At 37.9% G+C, this 19,222-nt stretch overlaps 1 protein-coding gene across 3 annotated transcripts in view; it reads right to left on the reverse strand.

The window, feature by feature from the left end:
- Nucleotides 1–19,222, reverse strand: part of ASXL3 (ASXL transcriptional regulator 3) — a 174,264-nt gene that overhangs the window by 92,075 nt on the left and 62,967 nt on the right. For 2 of the 3 annotated variants that reach the window (XM_079942252.1, XM_079942253.1), the window contains 2 exons: nt 15,562–15,670; nt 14,206–14,314 (listed from right to left, as the gene is read on the reverse strand). In XM_079942252.1, coding sequence (XP_079798378.1) covers nt 14,206–14,314; nt 15,562–15,670 — 218 coding nt within the window. Of the gene's footprint in view, nt 1–14,205; nt 14,315–15,561; nt 15,671–16,664; nt 16,748–19,222 lie in introns of those variants that run through there. The other variant, XM_079942254.1, reaches the window with a different exon arrangement.

Consider the following 19,222-nt stretch of genomic DNA (forward strand, 5'->3'; position numbering starts at 1 on the left):
ATCCAAGAAAATTTTCCAAGGAACAGTAACTTGGGAGGATTCTGACCTGAGTTTTAAAGGAAGGTGGAGGAGTTAAAAATGATTCTAGCCAAAAATGGAGGCATATGAAATCCCACTACTGGGCATATACCCTGAGAAAACCATAATTCAAAAAGAGTCATGTACCACAATGTTCATTGCAGCACTATTTACAATAGCCAGGACATGGAAGCAACCTAAGTGTCCATCAACAGATGAATGGATAAAGAAGATGTGGCACATATATGCAATGGAATATTACTCAGCCATAAAAAGAAACGAATTGAGTTATTTGTAGTGAGGTGGATGGGCCTAGAGTCTGTCATACAGAGTGAAGTAAGTCAGAAAGAGAAAGACAAATACCGTATGCTAACACATATATATGGAATCTAAAAAAAAATGGTTCTGATGAACCTAGGGGCAGGACAGGAATAAAGACGCAGACGTAGAGAATGGACTTGAGGACACAGGGACGGGGAAGGGTAAGCTGGGACAAAGTGAGAGAGTGGCATGGACATATATACACTACCAAATGTAAAACAGATAGCTAGTGGGAAGCAGCTGCATAGCACAGGGAGATCAGCTCGGTGCTTTGTGACCACCTAGAGGACTGGGATAGGGAGGCGGGAAGGGAGACGCAAGAGGGAGGGGATACGGGGATATATGTATGAATATATCTGATTCACTTTGTCATACAGCAGAAACTAACACAACATTGTAAAGCAATTATACTCCAATAAAGATGCTAGAAAGAAAAAAGATCAATACATCTCCCACCAAATACTTTAGCCTCCATGATACTAACTGTAGTTCAATGCTTATTTAAAATATTTTATTTTGATATGAAACAGATACAATAAAATGCACAAATCATAAGAGTTAAAAAAAAATGGAGGCATATGCATGTGTTAGTGTCGAGAGCACTGCTTTAGACAGACTCAAGCTCATGTTGCCTAGAAATGAACATGTGGTCCATGAAAGAGCATACTTGGAATAAAGAGTTAATCAAGTTTTGTTTTAATAACAGAAAGTAATCAGGAAGCCAAAATGAACACGTTTTGGAAGATAAAATAATTGTTAGTTATTAATGCCAGGTGCTGGACATGTGATCTCATTTCATCCTCACAGCTTCCTTGCGAGATGGAAAAGTATCATCTCCACATTCAAGAGAGAAAACTAGAGCTCAGAAAGGGTCAATAACTTGCCCATGGTCACACAGCCAAGTGAAACAGCAGAGCTGGGGTCCAAGGCCAGGTCCATAATCTTCCGCTTAGAAGATCTGGCTTCAAGGGCAAGAACTGATACAAAAAATTTAATGTCTAAAGAAGTTTAATTTCCTTGCGTCATGTTGGAGGACCTGAAACAGGAAGTTAATGAGGGTACAGGGAACAAGACGTTGAGCTCTGACAAGAAAAAACTGAGAGCGATTGGCCCAGGAAACACTAAGGTTGAAGCTGCCAAAGGATTTGCCCAGGGATACAGGGAGAGAAGTTCTTGAGTTTAAGACCAGGTAACTTTTTTCTATTTAACACAATATGACATTTTTCGCTTAAAAGAGTCTAAATGTTCTAGTAACGAAACATTTTATACCACTGCTTGCGTAAACTATGGCTTCCAGGCTTCTCTCCTTGGAATCATCACTAATTTGTAACACTTTGCCAAAGCTTACTTATCAAGAAATATTAGAAATAATCATCGATTTATATTCTAAAGATAAATGTATTTTTGTACTGATTACATAGATGGCCTTTTCAATGTTCTGGAGTCGATACGAAGTGTGACAAACTGGGGAGGTGAGAGGAAGGTGGCAGGCAGGATATACGATCCCAAATGAACAGACCTAAATGGATGGAATGGAAGCCCAGCCAGCAGTAAAGTGCGCATTAGCAAATACATTTCATTACTTTCACATTCTTAAATTCGTGTTGCCACCTAGAAAAATACAAACTTAATGGTAGTTAAAAAGGATAACCAAATGCGGTACATGGGTTTCAGGAAATGTGTGGAAAACAGGAGAATGCTTCTGCTTACCGGACATAGAAACAAATTTACTAATTTTCTTAGGAAATGATTTTATTCATAAGTGTTTCAAAGGTAAACTTCAGTGCAGCAGGATCGAAAAAACAACAAATACCGAATCAGTGTAGATGTAATCAAAGCTTTATGTCTTGTATTTTGTGACTGCTACAATAAGCGGTATACAGTCAGCTGTCACTTCCTGAGGATAACAGATATCTAAGTTACGACTTGCTCTGTTTGTTTCTGACCTAGGAAACCACAGGGTGTTGTGATACCTATTTCAGTATACGCTGAATGGTCGTTTAAATTCACTACTGCACTATGTTAATAGTGATTCACATATATTTACATACAGTGTTTCCAAAAGAGAGATTCTGTTCAGCTTTACCAGAATTTCAGCTGGAGGGCAGGACAATAAAACTGAAACAAGCATCAAGGAATACCATGAAGTTTTTTCTTGAGGTGATTCAATTTCCTTTACCTCAACTCTGTTTTACTCTATCTTACATTCACATTCCAGCCTAGACCCAAGTGAAGCATCATGAGAATTCCTTTACTACAGAGTCATTTTCCTACCTGATGCCCGATTCCTCTTTCTGAAGTTGGTCCTATTTCTCTGGGTCAAACCATTTTCCCTAATTATTTATTTCTGATAAAATAATTATAGAACTTTTAAGAAAGTAAGTGTAATAGAAAATAAAATGTATGAATGTTCCTTTGGATCTAAAACTTATTTTAAAGGGAAAAAATTCAAGAATAAAAATGATTAGGACACAATGTAACGCATCTATAGGCCCCAAACAGTGTGCCTGCATATATGTGTGTGTGTGTGTGTGTGTGTGTGTGTGTGTGTGTGTGTGCACGCCCATTGACAATACAGACCCCAAACATGAGCATCTAAGTGACTTTATTCATTCTTCTGCCATGTATCTGATGAGGGCGGCTGATTCTCAAAACTGCCATAGTTTGACAGGTAGTTGAACATATTCTTGCATATTCATATTCTGACAAAACACACAGTTTTCACTTTTACTTTATCCTTGCAGCTTTCTTAACAGATGTGATAAATAAATAATACAGGGCTTTTTTTAAACAGTTGCCTGAATATTTATCTAAGGGGCTGAGTTTGGCCTCTAAAATATAAGCCAAAGAAAAATTAATGTTCGAGAAAGGATCAGGGGAAATCCCCTGTATGTGAAGTTACAACAGGAGCCAGGAGAGTGAAGAATTAGGACAGATGTTTTATCCAATAATTATCTAACACTGACATGCAGCTTAGAAAGTGATATCTTCTTGGCATTCAGGACAGAATAGAAGCTTTTTTTCTTTTTTTTCCTAACTGTACACTGGCACCATCACAAAACGCATGCCAGGATTTTATACCTGGAAACCCCCACAAGACTGCCTGCCCTTTTCACAGCTGGACAAGCCGAGGACGAGAAAACATGTGCTAAAAGGTACAGAAATATTATTTCTGTCTACGTTTTGCTTGCCTGCCCAAACCAGGCAAGCCAAATGCATAGTTAAAAGCTAATCTGCTAGTTTTTAATTCAAACAGTTAATGGGATTTTCAGTAGCTGTTGCTCACCTACCTCTACTCTCATTCACCCTCAGATTCCCAAACCCCTCCTCCAAAATATTCTACTTAGAAGGCTGGGACCAAAGGGAGACGGAGGATTACAGGTAACCATGGGACAGCCTAGAAGGCTAGAGAAACTGCTGTGTTCCAACAAGACTGGATTTCAGCCTCTTTTCTTAGAGTCCCAAGTTGTCCCTCTCTCCCTTCTTTTTCATTCACCATTCAACTTGACAATGTGACTGAACTGGAAAATATGGCTTAGAGGTCATATTTTTTAAGTTGAGTGCTAGAGAGGGTATGGGTGACATTCCCCCCAATCTAAGTACCAATCCACTGACAGGTATACAAGAGGGCTCTGACCTTTAGCCCAAGACACAAAGAAGGGAGAAAGCAGAATGCAATCTTGACTCTGTCTTTATTTCTAGTTTCACATCTGCTTGCCTTCCCAACTGCCACCCTCTCTGATCCAGTCAGTCAAGACCTTGTGCCATTTCCTGAACGCAGATACTTGCTGTATGTCTCACTCGCTCTGACCGTCCCTCTTCCACCTTTCTGCCTAGCAAACTCGGCAGACCAAACTCAAACAGCTTCCCCAAAGCTTTCCTGACTATCCCAGTCTCCAAGGCAGACTTAATCCTCCCCACCCTTTCCTTGGAACTTAGTGTATGAATCCATGACAGTCCCTGCAATACTGGTGCTTGCGTCTGCCTTGCCACCCACAGGCCCAGCAACTCAGGGACTTATTTCTGTGCAAAGACAGGCACAGAGCCATTGGTCTATAAATGTTTATTAAACTAAACTGTCCAATCTGATTTTCATTAAATTTATCTAAAGTATCTGTTTCTGAAGTTAACTTTCAACTACTGTTTTTTTTTTTTTTTTTTTTTTTGCGGTACGCGGGCCTCTCACTGTTGTGGCCTCTCCCATTAGTGGAGCGCCGGCTCTGGACGTGCAGGCTCAGCGGCCATGGCTCACGGGCCCAGCCGCTCCGCGGCATGTGGGATCTTCCCGGACCGGGGCACGAACCCGTGTCCCCTGCATCGGCAGGTGGACTCTCAACCACTGCGCCACCAGGGAAGCCCTCAATTACCGTTTTTAACAAGAATTCATGAACGGGGAGGTCAGCAATGCATAGTTTTTTACTGTGCAAAAGTATACATAAAAGATGAATTTTTAACATTTGAAAACAGAAACTTCATTAAAATTTTTTAAATTATCCTACAGTCAATTAGGGAAAGTACGAAAAACCAAACTACAAAACATCCTATGCAAGTCAGCTGGGAAGTCGTATGACATGCCACTAAACGTGGATACGTTTCCTTCTGCCATCCTTACTCGTTGCCTTATTTTAAGAGGAACAGTCACAGTCTGGAGGTTTTGCATGGTGAAATAAGTATCATTTAAAAGTCAAAATTAGAAATCACAATGTTTACTTGAAATGGCAGGAGCTGGGTGGGGGCAGAACCACAAAAGCCCAGGATCTGGGCACAAGAGAGTCACTGCAACAAAGATATTAATCTTTATATGTCAATTAAACTACACACTAAGTGACTGGCTATCTAAGGTAACTGGGGTTCAAAGGGCTAATGGAGGCAGGGAGAAGAGCATCCTTTGACCAACTTCACTTCTATCAGTTCTTCCTCTGACCACTTCCTTTCGATTTTCTGAACAATCAGACTAGATGCACTCAAATCAAAAAACAGTTTTCTATCAAAATGATCCTGACATACACTATAGGCTTAATAGAGTTTTTATAAATAAAATTGAAATTGAAGAGCACACAGTATATTAGGGATAATACCATGGCACACTGTGAGAATTCAATCACATTTTAAAAGAGGGCTGGGTCTTAGAGGGGGCTTAGTTGTTTATTTATTAATCATTCATTCAACTGTAAAACTTTTATTGAGCACCTTCATGCTAAGGACTGTATAAAATGCATGGGAAAACAGTGACTAAGACCTAAGACCTGACTTTGAGACCACAGGTTTCTTAAAAATACATTAAAAAAAAAATGGTATAGAGCTATTAATTCTGCCTGAGAAAAACCAAGTCTACGAAGACCTAGTGGTGACAACTAAAATTTGTTTTAAAAAATCAATAAGCAGGTAATTCAAAAGTATCCCCAGATTGGCAAATAATCAAAAAAGCTTATGTTTGTATTATAATACGTCTTATGTACCATACTTACATTTGAAATTGTGCATATCAGATATTCTGGATAAACACAGCAACAAAATATATGCCCAAAACTGTTAAAGGCAACTTAACGACAACCAGACAAACCCATGTGACCCCAACTAAATATTTCCAGGACTCAATTTCTTTCAGAGAAAAGACAATTCCTTAATCCTTTTTGGATCCATACTAAGGAGAACCACTTCTCTCAAAGCAGTCCTTATTCCAAGATAGGTTTAGGTAACTAGATTGAAACAATTTTCCTTACTGCATTAAAAGAGAACATTCAAAGGATATGAGAGGCAAGCAATTAAATAGAGAAATAATAGCAATAAAATAATGGAAACAGCAGTTTTCCCTGAAGACTTTTAAATGTCTAAACATTTTAAGTATTGATATTTGAACATTCTCTATGAATAAAATATATCTAATATAACTAAAAATATTACTATACTTCACAGCCTGCTTCACTAGGCCAATGAAGTCCTCTTCTTACTCAGAAGAGGTCTACAGAAAAGGGAGCAAAATAAACCAGGAGGAATAAAGAATAGATGATAATTATACCAGCCATGTGTATCAGTAAGAACGTGCTCCATAAGATGTAATCGTGCCGGACACCTTAAAGATTTGGGTGGCTGATATCATATTGCTACAAATGATGCTCATCTGATATTCTGGAACTGGATGTATCATGATTTAATTGCAAGGTCCACAAATGGTTCACAAACACTTTGGTTTGCATTGGACAGGACACTGAATCTCCACAGGTAACTAGGAGGAACTGAAGGTACAGGAATCCTTCTTAACAAGCACTCAATTTATCATCATGGCAATTTAGTTATACTAGTACCTCTGGATATCCATAAAAATATCCCTTTAAACTCAGACAAGAAAAGAGAAACTCAAACCAGAAATGAAAATATTTAATAGGAAAAGCATATCTGATAGGTACCAGCCTCTAACCACCTAATTGCTCCTACCGGAGAACCAACACAGATTCCTCTCAGAATTATGGAGAGTAATAACACAGTAAGCTGCTGTGAGGGGGGGAAACCTTAGAAGCTATTCTCTTCTGTCGCACGACACCTGTGATCTTCTACGCTGCAGCAAGCTCCTGAAACATCTACACAGAAATAAAGGAATCCACCTAGAAAATGAGAAATAGAGAAAAAGCATGCAGGAAGAATATCATTAAAAGGTTGGTACAGGTCAAGGATAAGTGTTTCATTCATGGGCACTACTACTTCATTCTTCAACATAGAAAAGAGAACTCCGGTGTACGAGAAAGGGAGTTAGATAAACACATGGTTAACTGTTTGAGAAATGGTTACACGCTGTCACTTTAGAGAAAAGGAAAGAACGGATTATCTGATATCATGGAAAAAAGTACTTCATTTTAAGAGCATGGATGCTGTTGTTCCTCTACACCAATCACAAACTCTATCAACCAAAAAGAAATCTGGCTTGTCAGGATAGGTAATTGGGGGAGTACCTTTAATTTTGGTTTTATTTGAGAGGGAGTTTGCTTTTATCATGAGACCATACTCTATTTCCAGTCTTTATATTATGAAATATTTCTCTCCTAGCACAAGAAAAGAGGGGGAAAGTACATTTAAATGGGTCCCTTTATCTGCACTTAAAAAGAAAACTTTTTTTTTCTTCCATGACTCTGGGCTGTTAAAATTGACCAAAATCCACTTACACAAGAACAAAGTTCATAGTTCATGGAGAAATATGTAAGAACAAGAGGTCCCTAATGGGTAAAAGAAATGGAAAATAGTATCTATAAGTAATGTTTGAAAGGGCTGGGACAAGTTATTTGGAGAAGTTAAGATGAAGGGGGTGATATCTAGATGATGCCCAGCTGTTCTCCATCATCAGAGGGAAATACAAGAGAAAATTGGTTTAATTAAAAGCTCAAGAGATTTCAGCATAAGGAAAAATTTCTTGACTATAAAAGTTATCAAAAACACAGAGAGACAAATATAAATGAGTCTGTGAGATTCCCATCCCTCTGGGCATTTACTATTAGAATGATGTCTACTTTAATTGACTGGCTTAAGTAAAATGTTGGCACGAGAGAGGATCCAGGCCTGCATGAACTTCTGAAGTCCCTCATACTTCTCCTGAACTGGGAAAGCTGTGGGCTGGAATGAAAGAAAGGAGAATGAGAGTGGGCAGAGGAAGTTGTATATCCTGCCAATGATCATTTCTGACTGTGAAGAGTATTCTTTTTCCTCTGTATTTTCTTCCATGTGTAACTTAAACAACATCATTTTCACATACTTAAGTTTCCCTGGCCCACCAATGTAGAACAGGTGTCTGTAGGAGCCAACAAAGCTGTTAACGAAAATGCAGACGTTGGATCAAAGACAAAGGAGCCTAACCTACTTTGACAAAGTAGCCTAACCTAAGAAAATCAGGGGACCTGACGCAGTCACTGAAACAATTCCCTTCCCTCCTCCAAGATTCTCAGGAATGGCTGTCAGGTGGAAATGGATGGTGAACACAAAGAAGGCTCATGTGTCATCTGATGTAAGATCACACGGGAGCAGTCACAGACAAGCTCCTGAAAAGTCTCCAGCAAGACCAGACACATAACACTGAGGGCAAAGACACACCACACAGTTTGGCAACATTTTAGAAAGTTACTTGAACACTCCCTTCACAGCTCCAGGGTCCCCTCATTTTCCTTTCTCTCCCCTCGTATAAAACTGCCACTGATAAACTATCAGTGTGAATACTCCCTGAGGGCACCAAAACCTTTATTAGTACCCTTCTCACTTCCTCCAGGAAGCTGCTCATCTGTGTGTAATTGATGTCTCAAAAGAGATCCTATGCACACACTTCAGGCCATCTTAAAGCACTTTTCACTTTTGAAAAAAGACCCCTCTGTGGCCTCTGAGCCAATGCAAACAATGAGTGAGCAGAATAATTTTTCATTAAGTTAACACGACTCCTGCCAAGAATCATACAATCAGAAACCTGCTTATAAAACCGGCCATAAGGAATAATGAAAAGGACCACAGAAAATTCTTCAAATGTTGGAATCATTATTCACCCTGGGATCTGAGGACTAAAACATAGGATATGTGTTCTCTATAATCTTTTTCCCTAAATAGAGACTTTGAAAATACTAATTCTCCAGCTAGAGTGCTGCTTCCTCCCTGAAAGCCATTAGGGTTAATAACAAGCAGAACCTTTTTTGATCTCTATGGATGAAAATTGTACATTCTCCAGTCTCCTCATTTTAAAAGATTGAATAGGATGGTTGCTTTTGATTTTAAACATGAAATGTATCAGGGCCACAAAAAGAGAAGCTCATTTTTTTTCCTGTTAATAACAATTTATAAATAGATGGGGAAGAAAGTGAAGACGATCTACTGAGTGTGTCATTTCTTATAAAATATGTGTGGTTTCTGCAGCCAGCAATGCACTGTAAGTCAACTTAATATGTGTAAGCAAACTCATGATATACCAATGTATTATGTTCAGAAAACAACTCAGACACAAACATAACCATAAATCTCTGACTAAACTAGCCCATAAAATTCTACATATTTTCTTTGGGTGACATAGATCTATACTTATATTGGCATAAATGGTCATGGGTTGTCAACAAAGATATATCAAGTGATTCACCTAAATCACTGTTCGATCTTCAGAGCTAAGCTTGTAAAATGTGACGAGTTTACTTTCTTGAGTCTCTAATTCTTATTAACTTGAAAAACTTGTTTAGGAGTCAAAAAACATAATGCACAACTATAGTTTTGTGTCTTGTAAATTCTATAATTGATAATGTATCACGTTTCCTGCACTCTAAAAATTTTCAACAAAACGTTAAAACAAAGTATCTTGGCAAAGCACCTCTCATTTAAAAACGAATCTGTTTTGCTGCGCAACTGATTGAAAGAAGAGGGCAAAAACATTACTGTTATTATCTTAACTCTACCTAAAGACTCAAATGTTACTGACTGGAGTCAGGCTGCAAGATTTCTTTCTGGTTATCAGTTTTTGTAAAGCGCTTTCTTTTCAAGTACTTCACTGTGTTTCCCCTTTAGTGGTGCAACAAATGTCAACTAATCTTTGTTAATTTGAAATAGCTCTATGCTAGCGGAGGCTTACTCTTTGGACTGCCACAAGCATATCCTACCAATTGATAGTTATTATTCACCTTGATACTTTTCACCCTTTCATCCCAAAGGAGGAACGGGAAAAGGAGAAGGGAATAAAGATTTAAAAAACAGATGGTGGGACCCTCCCCTCCCCTCCTCCTCTCCCCTTGCCCTTTCTCCCATGCCCCTGCAACCCCACACATCCCCACCTTCCCTCTCTAATTATATTTTCAAAGTATATTTGTACAGCTGTACGAAGTGTGGAAATTATATCCATTCTAACTGCTGGTTCAAATACGTATTAGAAATAGAGTAAGCAAGGAAATCACCTAAACCAGTTCAGGTTCATAGTATTTATTATCGATTTGTAAGAAATCATGTGGTAGCCCACTCCTCCATTTGGATAAGCTCAAGTTTATAATCAGTACAGAGTTGGACAAATGTTGAAAAACCAAACTGCATCAAAGACTCCTGGCTAAGAGTGTTCCCTACAGTCCCAGGCAGAGTCAGTGGTCAGAGCCTGGCTTTTGGTGTCACTCACATCTACCTGGGCTTGACACTTGGATGACATATTGAACCTCTAAGTCCGTTTCCTCACTGGTCAAAAATAAAATAAAATTAAAAATAGAAAAATTAAATAAAACACAATAACAAAGCCTAGGAAGATTGAATATCTCACAGGAATGTTGTCAGGGTTAAACAATCTACATGCAAACAGCTCACAAAGCCTAGGCGTTGTGAGCACTCAACATATTTTCAATATCTAGGTTTGAAAATGTAGCCTAAGGTTAATGGACTCTACACATAAGTCTACGGTACACAAACGGAGAGGAAATATACTTGTCCTATAAGAAGCAATTGTGGTTTGCAATAAGATGGAAAAGTGGGCAAGTCAAGGGATACTCAAGGAAATAAGCTATTTACTATTCTTTCAGTGATTCCTCAAAGCAATTTCCCTACTACAACTTCAAAGGAGAGGCCAGGAAATCTAGTTTTGGTCACATTAGCTGGAGATGTGTGGGTATGTGTTATCTGGTGAAGTACCTATTCACATTTCAAATTAGGGGAGTTTGCCTATCCCTGCTCTGGTTTAATTACTGGCTAAGTGCTCTCACCCTGTCCTCGACCCCTTCCCAGCCACTAAAACCCTCCCACTCTTTCCTCTGACATTCAGGATTAGTCGTTAGCAAAGTCTCTGATTAACCTCTATCTTTTTCCCTGAACCCTCCCTTCGCATCTTGATCTACAAAACCTGGCTCTCTCCCGTGGACACACTATTTCCCCTGGAACTCTCTCAAGTAGCAGCCTGTTTCTTTACCACGCATCTTGTACCGCTGGGCCTGGAAATGGGACGAGGGGACTCTATTCTCCTTCCCTGCTCCTTAGATGCCTCCAGCATCAACAGACTGCTCCTCCTTACTAAATATTTACCAACTCCTGGATTACTCCCTTTCATTTTCGGCAGATTTTAGCTCCTAAGTGCTGCACCCTTTCAATGCTAGTTCTGTCATAATTGTCTGTTTCAATATCCACACAGACGATTCTCTAATATTTCATGGCAGGGCCACCAACAGCCTTTACAACATCTTTGTGCAAATAGGAAAAGGCAACATTTCCTCCAGGTAGGCCCTGCTCCATCCCAGGACACGAAGCTGGGCAGACGGAGGCCTGCTGAATTTCAGTCGCTGATGGTCACTTCAGCCAGGTCACTCTGAAGAGGGTACACACACTGCCTAAACATTCATGACAGCCTTCAACCTACCCTCCCTCTTTCATCTCAGACATGCATCCCATATCACCCTAACCTCGATTTCACACATTCCACTCTTACATCACCTATCCTTCCAACTCATTTCCTCTAGAACACCAAATCAAACAATCTGGGGCTTCCCTGGTGGCGCAGTGGTTGAGAGTCCGCCTGCCGATGCGGAGGACACGGGTTCGCGCCCCGGTCCGGGATGATCCCACATGCTGCGGAGCGGCTGGGCCCGTGAGCCGTGGCCGCTGAGCCTGTGCGTCCGGAACCTGTGCTCCGCAACGGGATAGGCCACAACAGTGAGATGCCCACGTACCTCAAAAACGAAACAAAAAAACCAAAAACAAACAATCTGTCCACCCTAGGGAGACCTCCACCTCCTCCTTCACAGCATCCCACACACAATCGTGTCTTCCCTCACCTCCACAACCAGCTGAAATTCAATGGAGATGGATTTCAATGTTCTATGTCATGTACCCTCAACTGTGTCCCGCTCTGGCTTCATCATTCACACCTGGCAAAATCTCAGCTCTGGTCCAATCCAACTCTGTACCCACTCCACACTTGTACAGCGATCATGAACATGACTGGAGAAAAATGTACAACTATGCTGGCTGATCTCATGTTAAATTCAGGATTAGCCACTTCAGGAGTGTCCTTAATGCTGTTGGACTTGAGACAAACATTTTCTATCTTCCCCTTAGATCTACAAAGCTACTTCCCCATCTTCACCCTTGGCTGAAGAACTCATTTCCTATTTCACTGAGAAAAATGGAGCAATAAGAAGCGAACTTCCGTACCAGGCCCCATCACTTCTCTGACACTGTATCTTACCATCTTCTCCCTTGCTCACTCTGGACTCCAACTACACTGGCCTCTTGATGTTTCTGGAACATTCCAGGCACTCTACTGCCTCAAGACCTTTGTGATTGCTCCTTCTTTTACCTAGAACTCTCTCCCATCAAATGCCTGCTCCCTCACTGCCTCGGGTCTTTCCTCAAATACCCCTCTCTCACTCTTATCTCCTTATTTAATTTATTTTGCCCCATATCTCTTGTTGGCACTGAATAAGCTGTAAATTTTACATGTTTCTTTTGCTCATTGTCTGTCTCTCTACCAATATAAAAGCCACGAGAGGTCTCTTTCTGTTCTTCTTTTTCACTGTTGTAACTATAATGTCAAGAACAGTACTTGGCACATAGCAGAAACTCAATATATATGTTGATACATGTTAACAGAGAGGTGGTGGAGGAGGGAGAGGGAACACACAAGTGCTCATGCAAGCAGGCAGTACGGCAAAAGGAGTGACCCAATAAGATTCCCCTTCATCCTACTGAAGGAGAAGGGTGTGCCCCTTCCAGAAATCCAGAAAATGTCATGCATCTCTGCTTTGTTCTCTTTCTAACCACAAGGACCTGCCAAAGTTCACAGCACTTTGGGGGGCTTAGTTGAGTTTTCAAAAGGTATAGGAATAAGGACAGCAAATTCAACGAAAGTTGGCTAAAAAAGTCTAGAAAGCCGACTTCAGCCATTTTACTAAGACAAGAATCTGTTTCCTCCATTAATTCAGCACCTCGGCTGCAGGTCAGATAGCGCTGGCGCAGAGCCAGTCCCTTGGGGACTATCAGAAAGCACATCACTTTAAAGGGCAGGAGTGGCCAGTCAGAATACAAAGGGACTCCTATGACCATTAATAAAATGAATGGCTTTGGGCTATTACCGAAATATGATTTTTCTGCAAGGATCCTTTAAGGCTTCTTTGTTTAAAGATAATTTACTGATTTCTATGAGTCCACCGACAGAGACTTTAATGACACACTCTTCCTCCCAAATCATGATCTGGGTCCACTTGGGGGACCAGTAGGGTTAAAGAAAAGTACAGCAGCTTTTGTGGGACAAAGATTTGCCAAAACTGCAGTGCAGAAATTACATACACCAACGGAATCACAATGCAAATGTTTTGAGAAAGATAAAAATGGATCCACATGGACAGAATTCAGAGGTGGAAAATGCCCCCTTAGAATTCTAGAAGGGTTTCTCACTTTTCAAAAGCATTTCAGAAGAATATAACTTATTCGGTCATTGTTTTGCTGTCAGGAAGGTTAACATTAAGCTTAATTTATTAAGGACAAACCTGGGAACAAAGCTATTATAAAACTACTTGTGATCACAGAAAAAATCAGCACAATCAGAAATAAAACACTGGCATTCTCAGGCCTCACTTTTATAAGAATAAAACCACGACATACCCCAGTAACCCTCTCAGATTGCAGGAGAAATATACTGATAACACTCAAGAATACTATCCAGGGAAAGCCATACTGCTAAAAAACAAAATCAAACAAAAAGCAAAGAGCAGTTTACTTTTCTTAGGTGCTAATCTTTTGAACCAGAATTGTTTGATGATAAATCTAAGAGGTAGTAGAAGCTTAGAAGAAAACTGTTATCTATAATGGTAGGGAACTCAATTAGTAAGTTATTGGAATTCTACATAACCTTTAAGAGAACAGGGTTTGTATCCTGAAATTTGTCACACTTACCTCCATTTCCTTCCCCATTGGCACTGACCTCTGCCATCTCTGTGCCTTCCAATTCAGACTCACAGCCTAAATCCAATGTTCCATCAGCTGAGCATGACGACTCCTCTTTCTATATTATTTTAAAAATAATGATTTATGGAGATGTATTAGCAATTGAAAACATTCAAAATACTTCCACGGTCCTAAGGAATTATCACAGTTGCTTGTGATTTGGAATTTCAATACTGATTTACTTTTTAATGTAAAACCACTCCTTGGTGGGGTTGGGGGGAAGCACATTGCCATAGTTGAGTTTTCGGATAACCTTTAAAATCTATACAAAAAACAAGGTTTTTTTTTTAACATATGTTGTTTCCATTTTTCTCAATTTTACCTTCTTCCTTACTTTAGAAAATGGCTTAACGACTCAGAATCTTAATCATAAATTAAATATCCAAGTAGCTACAAAAATCAACTGAAATAATACAAGTCCTTTGATTAACCTGTATTGTTTTCTGAAACACACACAGTTTAAGGGCCTGATGCTAAGTAGCTGAGAAAGAACCCCTGCTTCTTTGCCAGGTATAACTTTTAGCATTAAAAAAAACCAAAACTAAACAGAAAACTTCTCAAAGGAAATTAATGAACTTTAAATGTAACCCGTCATTTATTAAAGCAGACTTTTTTTAATTTATAAGAAATAATACATTGATTTTGCTTGATGCAAGTTATGCAACCATTTGCAGATCATCAGCTTTTGTTCTCTGGAATTTTGCATCTTACATGGCATTTCCATTCTAGATGGAAATGGGAGTTACTCTAAAATAATTAAGACTCAGTTATCTGAAGCTTTTTATTTCTCTATTCTTCTCATATAACAAGTATGCATTATTAGTAAAAACTTCCCAGAGATCAGTGGTTGTTTTAAATTTGAATAATTGATTTAAATCAGCAAATTTTCAAGAAGAATGGGTACATTTCTTATTTTTTGTAAAAGACAGAAAGGCATACAGGTGTGAAGCCCGTATATCAACTGACGGTCATTAAGTCAAATAGTATTTGGCAACTGTGATCATCTTAAAACTTGGCTGATCAACCATGGCACTCCTCCATGTAAATTTTTAAGAATCAAGAATTTTAAGGAAGCCACAACTATTTTCCATTACCATATGTTAGAGTGAAACCACAGATATGTTTTCTTTAAAGAAAATGTCATTGTTTATTCTTAATATGAAATCACTTTTAAGACATCTGAAAACATTTAAAAGGCAAAGGAGTCATTCCACCCTTCACCCAAGTCTAATTTTGTTTACCTTCACATGTAAATGCATGATACACAGTAATAACAGACATACTACGCAGAACAGTCCAACTTACTTTGAGAGCATAGAGGCCTGACTTTCCAGGGATTTTGAAGAATGTTCCATCCCCTATTCGAGTGTTAGTGTGAAGCATTGCATTCAGACAGGCTAATGGAGAAGTTCCACTAGAAAATAAAAGTGTGCAAAAAATGAAGCAGTCTGAGACGCAGTTTCTGTGGCAAAACTGTTCTCAGTCTCTTAAGAAAAAAAAAAAAAAAAGACCACTCGCATGCCTTTTTAAAATATCCTCCCAACCCCGAAAACATCTACATTACAATAACAGGCCAGTCCAGTTTCGCCAAAGTTAATCAGATGCATCTGTCTTATAGGCTTCAGGCAAAAAGTCTCCTGAATTGAAATTATGCTTTTATTCATAAAGCAACCAACACTATATTTCAAAGAAACCAAAGCCCAAACGTTTATGTGGTGTTATTTTGCAAATAATACCATGAAGCCTCAGGTTTTAAATATTACAGACAACTTGATGGTTGCACTTGAATGATCAAATAAACCAAGTTCAAGGACAGCTCCATCCTATAGGTTGAAAAGCAACAAAAGAATAATAAACCACGGAAGAACTGATTTGAAATTACAAGTATTTAAGTTACTCACGGGATTGCATTTCTCACCAAGCCCAAATAAAAATCTATATCTGTGTTTATATCTCTGATACAACTTCTTCAATGACATCCTTTCCTCAGTTCTTTATTTGTCAAATAAAGAAATATGGGTTTGGGAATTCTACCCAGCTAATAATTATGTTCAGTAGTAAAGATGCAAGTGACTAAATTATGAAGACAGATTTTTTTAAGAAACCAAACAGCATTACACTATTGATTCAAATATCAAAACACGTACGTACAAACATTACTGAAATGTATTCATATACTTAAAAAGATGTTTATGAAATGTATAACGTGTATGTATTTCCTGGGGTAGCCTTTAGAACTTTTTTTGTGTTTTGTTTGGAAACTGATATTTTTGTACACTAGAATTTAGAGGTACAATTGTTACTTTCCTTTACTTATGTTTCCATATCCATTTTACTTCCTAATACGCTAAAAGATCAATATTTGGCTGAACCAATAAAGATTAGAAGCCCTACTCCACCCCATTTACCTAGTAGGGGTTCTGGGGATGTAATCCAAGATATCCTGGGACAAGAGAACCTTTAGGATATTAAGGCTTCAAAGTTTGAATTTCTGTGATAGAAACAAATTTTTATGTCACTAACTAAATTAAAAGTTTTCTAAAACCCAAGATTATCCAATCCCTTACTTACTAGGAATACTCACCAATAAAATGAAAAAGCCAAATTTGCTGAGTTGACACAACACACAATAGCAAGGCAGCATAGATACACATCATGGTCATAAAGGTTTATAAGTATTGTAATAAGAAGAACACTCTTTATTATTTTAGGAAACAGCTTCTCTGTGCCAACACATCAATATGATTCCATTTGGTTTGACAGGAAGCCAGAGCCCTGATATAAATTTGGTCATAGAACAATGCAGTTAGAACACTGAAGTACACATAGAAACAATGCTGGACGTTTATGTAATATCTTTCCTCTGGAAGCTTCTACGAGCTTACAGACCTCATTTCATTATTTTTCCTCATAAAAGATGTTCTTTTCATATGTAAAGTGGGCCAGGCATACCTTATAAAGTAAAATATATTCATCTCTCAGAAATAGCTGTCCATGAATAAATTCCAAATAAATAATGCTATACATGGTATACTGAAGACTGCAAAATATATTTTTTTTATCATCATTCTCTTCAGAAAAAGCATAGACAATCTGAAGCTGGGAATTATTATGCCAGATTTGTAGAGCTTTAATTTGGTGAAACTGTCAGAAACACAGATTTTTCTGGAGGGACTTGGCAAGAAAATGTTAGCACTGCAAGTAAAATAGAATCCTATACATAAAAATGAAACAATGTAGATGTTTTAAAGATATAACTTAATACAACTGTGCACCTATCAAACCTCACACACATGCTTCCTGTTCTTTATTCCTAAGGTCTTAATACACACAGTTCCAAGAACTCAGATTTAGAATATTAGAGAATAATACAGATTTAAAAACAACTAAAAAATACTGAACGAATATAATTTACTATCAGTATAATTTACATTTTCTTTCTAAGGTACAGTAAACCAAAGATAATTGTAGAAGATAAATTGACTATTAAATAGCAGTTTAATGCTATGCCTGCTGCAAACATAAGTGATAAACACCCAGTTTCATATAAATAATAAGCTCTGTTGAACATGAATATATTATTAAATTATATTGTTTATTAACTCAATAAACTCAAGATTTACTGTGGAAATATTTTTTAAAATATGTAATTTACAATCACATAACAACAGATCTCCAAAAGTCTCAATGACTACTGTAATTTTCCCAAATCTTTCCCAAAACAAACATACGAAATTCGTTTTATTTCAAAACTATATAACATTTGCATTTCAGAAGAATTAAAAAATACTTTGCAATCAAATGCAAATTTTACTACTCAAGTCAGTGGTTGATAGGCACTTAGTTTTAAACATATCACTTGCATTTCTTCCTAGAAAAAAACCCGTATTATATAGTCCATTTTATTTAAAACAATAAAACATTAGCATCAAAAGAGTGAAGTGCTTACTAAAAAGGTAACTGTTTTATCCACTGCATATACATAGGAAAGTGAATTTTAAAAATCTTTCATACCCTTTACTTATTGCTATTATTCTCAACATTTCCATAAGGTCTAGAAATTTTGGACTGCTTTCCCTGAAAACATGAATGTCTTAATTAACTGTCATTGAACAGGAGTAAATAAAAGTCTCATTTACGTATTTCTATTATTTTAATATTCAGAAAAAAACAGAACTAGCAAGTATACCTAGGCCAGCTTTAAAAAAGATACAAACATACATTTATACATCTGTATATATTAAAAAAGCACAATGACTTACTGTGGGTATGAAAGAAGATGAGGCAAGTATGTGTTAAAAGTCTGTATTCTTAGATAACATGGACATCTTCTATGCAATATTTCTTATTTTTAATTTAAAAAATTTGTTCACACTTAACGCAAGAGTTAATCACCTCAGTCAGAATTCAAAAGCTAAAATTTCTGGAACAGAATACGTGCATGTGTACACAATATATGAAATAATAAAACAACATTTTAACCAAAAAAATCTCTAAAATTTCAAAAGTTACTTACTTTCTAAAATGATGAATTGGAAGAATTGCGATATCCCAATTTATAAAAAGAAAACAAAAAAAGAAAGGAAGGAAAAAAAAGTTAGTTTTCCAACTTAAAATGCAGTTCTACATCTTACCATTTCAATAAATAAGACAGTGTACAAGAAACACACCAAACTCAGATTTGGCTGTTGGCAGGGAGGAAAACACTGGAGGACTGGGGTGAAAGGTGAATTCTACTTTCTTCCCTAACACTTCCATAATGTTTTCCTTTTGTCCACAAGCCTCATATAGTTCCATACTAGGGATATAACTAGGAGTAAATAAGCAGGACACTATTTGCCCCCAGTTCTTTTCTTTCTCCCATTCCCTGTAATTGAGCCCTTCCCTATACACCTGCCAGGGTAGATATACACCTTATTCTATTTGTTTGTTTTCCTCCTTAGACTGTAGGGTTGTGGAACCCTTC

This window comes from Stenella coeruleoalba, assembly GCF_951394435.1.
Source record: "Stenella coeruleoalba genome assembly, chromosome: 14".
NCBI lineage: Eukaryota > Metazoa > Chordata > Mammalia > Artiodactyla > Delphinidae > Stenella > Stenella coeruleoalba.